Source organism: Telopea speciosissima, chromosome 3 (genome assembly GCF_018873765.1).
Source record: "Telopea speciosissima isolate NSW1024214 ecotype Mountain lineage chromosome 3, Tspe_v1, whole genome shotgun sequence".
NCBI lineage: Eukaryota > Viridiplantae > Streptophyta > Magnoliopsida > Proteales > Proteaceae > Telopea > Telopea speciosissima.
The window spans coordinates 27,008,911-27,015,516 of NC_057918.1; the positions used below are offsets into that span (position 1 = coordinate 27,008,911).

Consider the following 6,606-nt stretch of genomic DNA (forward strand, 5'->3'; position numbering starts at 1 on the left):
GGCTACTTTGGTTGAAGGGGGAAGCCGATTTGCAGTCCATCGACTCTACAACAACCAAGCAGGCCCTCCCCCTCTTCTTCAAAGACCAGGGGAAGCCGATTTGCAGTCCTCCAAGAATCAGACGCGGTTGGGGTTGAATCCAGCGATGATGATGATACCATCAACTCCACTCACCATGAACGTGATAGAAGCCCGGGTTGGAGCCACCCAACGCAAAGGTCCACATTCCCTCCGTCCCAATGATTAAGTTAGGAGCATGGAATATCAAGGGCCTCAATGAGCCTGGAAAATGTCGATCTGTGATGGATTGGGCCCGCCAAAAATAATGTTGCCCTGTTTGGACTTAACGAGCCTGGTAGACGACGAGTTGTTTTGGATTGTGCTGACTTCCAAGTCGGATTCCTACATTCTTATCAGGAAATCGACCTATGTCTAGATAGTCTTTCGTTGGCTCTTTCTGTGCTAAAATGGAATGTCGCTGGTGGGAAGAAATACTACAAAATGAAAACCAATTGCTTTAATTTTTCTATTAATATAAAGCTCCCTTTTATCCTAAAAAAAAAATAAAAAATGAAGGGAAGTGAACTTTATAAATTTAAAAATAAAAAAACATTTGTAATAATTACCCTATGTGATTGCATAAACTACTTAAATTTCTTATCATACTTAGTAATGATGTAATTTTTATTTTAAGGAAAAAAAACTCTGTCTCGGAGTGTGGCCTACGCCAATATTGTCATGAGTCTATATCTCTCCTCTCTATGTGAAAAGATACCTTTGCCCCTATGTTTTAAGGAGAAGAGAGATATTCACATGGGAGTATTGGCGTAGGCCATACTCTCGGACAAGAAACTACTTTCCTTTATTTTATTTTTAAATCAAAGGGAATTGAATACAAAGTAAAATGAAATTTAATAACCAAATATGGAATGATTTGAAGTTAATGATTTAGTGACATAGGATGATGATTACAAAAGTTTACTTTTTAAGTTCGAAAATTTCACTTCCCTTCACTTTAATTCGCCTTGCAATTAAACGAAACCATAAGGTTTCAAGGGTTCAAATGGAATTTGACTGATTCTGATTGGTTTCCAATGATCCATAATGGAATTGGCTAGCCGTAGAATGGTAGAAGGCCTTTGAATTATGGTCACGTGGTTATTGTGCCTAGACATGAGAGTGTGCCAAAAAATCCACTCAACCCCTGAAATCGAAAATACCATCCAAATCACTGTCTATGTGCACACTTTCATTGACCCCTGTGTTGGTGCAAGGGCCACATGACCGATTAGCATTCTCTTGCCTTTAATAATTTTATTCGTGATTAATTTGCAACCAACGATTTCAGTTGAAACCAAAAATTGATTGATAATGGTTCGATTTGATTTTAGGGTTGATTTTGGTTCGACTTATTGGTTCCGGTTCAGAGTTGACACACTTAACCGATTCCTAGTTCTAAAACCCTTAAGCCAATAACCTAATGAAAATTAGGTGGTGCCACCTGTACAAACCTCTAATGCCACTTGTACAACAAACTGATCAAGACCTTACAATTGAACTATTGAGGTAAGTAAATAACCCTTGCCATTGTAAGTTCACCTTTCCTAATCTGTCCTACTCTTAACCTTCAAACACAAATCTTCCATCTTTTTTTAATCAATTTGGATTGGGAATTGAGATTTATTTATAAGCATCATAGTAGAGAGAGAAAGAGATTGGGAATTGAGAATTGAGATTTATTTAAGCATCATAGAGAGAAAAAGAGATTCCACATAAAGTAGGTGAGAAGGAAACATCTGGGTTTTTTGGTTGAAGGGTTTTTGTCTTCTCTACTGGTTCTTCTCCCTTCCCCCTCTCCTCTCACTTTCCTTCTTTCAGTTCCATTTGCTTCCATTGTTCTGTTGCTTTTAAATATTCTTCTCCTCAGGGGCTCAGTATAAGAGCCCTGTACAGTACTGCTGCATCAGGTCATCTATCTTCTTCTCCCTTCAAAGAACTCTCAATTCACAGAAACAAACCCTGAAGTGATCTGAAAGTCTTGAAGAGATGACAGACAGGATCTACCCTTCGAAACCCACTTCAAATCCTCCCCAAACACTGAAGGTCAATGGCAACCCATCATTCCCGGCGACCAAGGGTCAGCTCTACAACCGCCCCATGTACCGTCCTCAGCCGAAGCCCCAGCGCTACCGCCGCAGTTGCTGCTGCATCTGTTGCCTCTGGACTACGCTACTCATCATCACTCTCATCCTGCTCGCCGCCATCGCCGGCGCCGCCCTCTGGGTCCTTTACCGCCCCCACCGCCCTACCTTCTCTGTGACGTCCGTACGGATCTCGCAGTTCAACGTCACCACTTCCTCCGACGGCTCCTCCTCCAAGCTCAACTCCAAAGTCGATCTTACGATCGTCGCTCGCAACCCAAACAAGAAGCTCGTTTTCTTATACGACCCAACTGCTGTGACCATGAGCTCCGGTGGTACCGATGTCGGCAACGGAACTTTACCGGCGTTTACTCACGAAACAAAGAACACGACTGTTTTGAGGGCGACGGTGTCAAGTGTAGGTGAAGATCTGGACTTGTCGTCGGCGGCGTCGTTGAAGTCGGATCTGAAAAAGGGTGAGATACCGTTGGTGATTGAGATGGACACGAAGGTGAAGGTACAGATAGGAAATTTGAAGACGAATAAGGCTATGATCAGGGTTACCTGCAATGGGCTGAAAGCAAATGTTCCGAAAGGAAAAACGCCGGCGACTTTGTCTTCGTCTTCTGATGCAACTTGTGTGGTTAAGCTCCGAATCAAGATCTGGAAATGGACTTTCTGAATAATTTTATTGTTTCTTATTTATTTTTCTTTCTTCATCTTTACTGTTTTTGAATTGAAGTGGGATTTTCGTTTTAAATCTTTTACGGGTTGAAGATTTGAGTGTTGATTTGTAAATGGAGAAGAATTTGGTAAAAATTAGAGACAGAAAAAGAGAAAGTTTTACGGTTATGATATCGAATTTGTTGTATAATTCTTTCAGAATTTCATAACTTACATCGTTTTGCAATGTTTTCAAGATCTTATTTAACTTGTTCTGCATCTCATCCTCAATTGCATAATAATCTCGAAGTTAAGAATTTCCGTGCCATTAGAATTTAGAACAGAGAAGGCTATGTAAGTTCATGCCGACACTAGAGCCTAGATAACTCTTCCCTTTTGTTTTTTTTTTGTTGCCCTCAAGTTCTGTGAAGATAAATTAGATAATGGATTTGGCAGGCTTATAACATCTCAGATTATTGGTTGGGCTCAAATTAGGCCAAACTTTAAGCGACTTTCACTTCAAAGATTTCAATGATAGAGACTTAGGCTTTTTGGTTGTTTTTATCTTCTGAGTATGCAAAATCAACCTGGAATGTATTTCAAGAGTATATACCAAACATGGTTTTAAAACCAAAATTGAATTTACTTGGTTAAGTTTCGTATTTGGTTCCTTATTCGATTTGGGTAATATCACCCACATGAAGTATTTCACCAATAAATAATATAGAATTAAACTTCCGACTAGTAAGTAATACAGCTTGAAAGTTACCGTTGTATACTGAATCAATTGGATCTATACTATCATATGATTTAATGATTCTTTACCAAAAAAAAAAAATGATTTAATGATACTTTATGCTTTTATCTTTGAAAGTTCAAATAATTATTTGTTTCACCACATCCAAACAAACTGTAAATAGGATTGTTACACAACTTTTCTTAGTGCATCAATGGGTAGTCTACAAATCCTAACTCTAAACTACTAATACACTTTAGAGTAAATTCGTTGCAATTCGGTTATGATCGAATGGTGAAACCGAAATCGAACTGAATCAAGAAAAAGATTCTTCGTTTTAAAACCAAAATCGAATTGATTCTTCTTCTACTAAATTTGAAATGGTTGGTTTTTATTTTGATTCTAAATTGACACCCTTAATCCAAATCGTTAAATAGAGAGAGCATGGTCTGGATTAGTCATGTGTCTTTTTTTTTTAAAAATAGGTATCATTTATCAAATTTTAATCTAATTTAATTTAGGGGAAATACCCCCTTTTGTATTAACGCACATCCCGAGTATGTGCATGTGTGCATGTATGTGTATAAATATGCAAGTTATTACTGTGTAGTCTTCCTACTCTAAGTGGGACTAAATAGTTTAGATTAAAAGAAAACGTAAAAACGAATGACTTAGATTTATCTTGTGATTTTGACATTCTCAGTATAAAGACGCTTTTGCTTTTTTATGCTATTTAGGCATTTACAACTCCTTGCAACAATGAATGATTATAGAGATATACCTAACAAGGGGGCAAAGATTTCACCGACGACTAAGTGGAACACGAGGACAGGAGATGAATTCTTGCAATAAAAGACCCACATTTCGTTGGAGCATGGTTTAAGTTCATGACATTGGGCACAGTATCGGTCTCTGTCAATACCGTTTCGATTGGATCAGTCTTGATCAATTGGGATCGAACAATTTTGTCCCTATTTTTCTTTAAAAAATAATTTTTTTATATATTAATCTATACCGTTACACCGATATGGGATTGATCAGGAATCATGGTGGGTGCCAAACTGTCGATACCTCAAACCATGAAGATGAAGAGGAGAGAGAGAGAGAGAGAGAGAGAGAGAGAGAGTGTCGGTATAAAGTTTATAAACCCCACGTTCATTATGTGAGAGAATTTGAGATGGGGTCTTCACTTTAGACTTTAGAAGGTTTGCGAATAATTTTTCTTCAAAATAAGGAAAAAAAAAATCTGCCATAAGAAAGGGTAGGGACGGATTCTCTTTTAGTAAGGAAGGGAGGGCATCATAGGAATCTTGTTCTAGAAAAAGAGTTTTCTAGACATATCAACGTCATTATTATGTAGTTATTGGGATAATGATAATAAATATTATTGTCGGTGGTACTTTATAATCATTTAACAATAAAAATGAAAAACAAGTAGAGTAATAATAGTGGGACTGAATAATCCATCATGATAATTAATGATAATAATAAGACTAATAAATCAATAAGATAATTAATGATTGGGACTGGATAGGGTAGGTAGGGCAAGGCAGTTGTTTCTGTTGGACTCTTTCTTTTCATCTATAGAAATGCTTAAATAGTTCTCCATAGGGCATGTCACAAAACCTAGTCCAAACCAGTAAAACCGACTGAAAAAACTTAGATCGAATTGAATCAATCTTTATCGGATTGGTTTTGGACTTGAGTACGATAGGATTGGTTGAAAATCGCACTGCAAAGAATCGATTGATATACAAATCAAACATTGAACCTAATGAAATCGTTAAAAAATCATTAAGTATGAGTTATGAATAAGTGAATTGATTAGCCTATGATTTTAATACTAATGATAAAACTTATAATTGTAACAGGAATTGTTATAAATCATTGGGTATAAGGATTTTTTTGTTTTTAGAAGATGTATCTATTGAAAAACGGATTACATTTATTTGAAATAGGGATCGAAATCGGGCCAAACAGTCCTATCCATAAGAGATTGGATCCTCGTGGCCAAGATATCTACTATAGAATTAGCATTCCTTAAAACACAAGAAAAATGATTTGTAACAATGCTTCTATTGAGTTCACTATACAAAATTAGTTAAACAATTAAAAGAAGGACCAAGTTTCCCACCACCCACGGATGGGACCCCATTCACCGAGGGGTGGGAGAGGACGGGAATGGATATCAAGAGGGTATTTTTAAACATACTAAAACCCTAGGAGGGGTTTGTGAACCCTAGGATAGTGGGTGAACCATCCTCCATGGATAGAGAAAAATTTTGTCCTTCATCTTCTTCTTTCAATATTAGTTATATTTTCAGTAAATAGTTATCCATTGATGCCAATATTAGTTATTTTCACCTTTTATTGATAAAGAATGATTTTTTATTTGTAAAATGATTTCACTACAAACTTCATGATTGATTTCAATATTACTTATCTTCCCCTTACAATTTATTCCTCTTTGTTCATATTACAACATTAACACATCAAATCATTTTCCCTATTCCCGTTATTTACTTGTTTGACTTGAAAAGATGATTTAAAGTGTTTTTACCAAATCTTTCTTTAGTGTTACAAGTTATGAATGTAAGACTTCATTGTGGATCAAGCCTGAAAACAAATCGATCTAAATCAATAGTAACCCAATATTGAAAAGCCAAAATAAATTGAAATCGTATCAGACCGAAATAGGGCTGAACCGACCATTTGACACCCCTAGTTATCGGTGCTCTCAGTCCCGTACATAACTACACTAGTTTCTCTAAAATTTAAAGGGGGGGGGGAAATGATTTCTGTGGGGGAGCGTGGCCCTTGTGCCCAGAAACAGATTGGGGGCAAAATGACCATCCCGCCCAGAATCAGAGAGTGTGACCTTTTCACACAATGCAACCTTGTTGATATACACACTGTAGGTACCGTAGCCTCCGGATGCAGGTTTCTCCGCTATGCAGGCAGGATTCGTTGGTTCTCGTGGGTCCTTGGCAACAAGGGTTATAGATGACATCGCATTTCGTTGTATCAATATAAGTGGTTAGGATCATGCTTCATAAATTAAAATAA

The 6,606-nt window shown here is 37.2% G+C and overlaps 1 protein-coding gene across 1 annotated transcript; it reads left to right on the forward strand.

Moving 5' to 3' along the window:
- Positions 1-1,975: 1,975 nt before the first annotated feature.
- Positions 1,976-3,038, forward strand: LOC122653842 (NDR1/HIN1-like protein 6). Its single transcript, XM_043847791.1, has one exon. It carries the CDS (start codon positions 2,047-2,049, stop codon positions 2,821-2,823), a length of 777 nt encoding a protein of 258 aa, XP_043703726.1. The 5' UTR covers positions 1,976-2,046; the 3' UTR covers positions 2,824-3,038.
- The last annotated feature ends 3,568 nt before the right edge of the window (positions 3,039-6,606 follow it).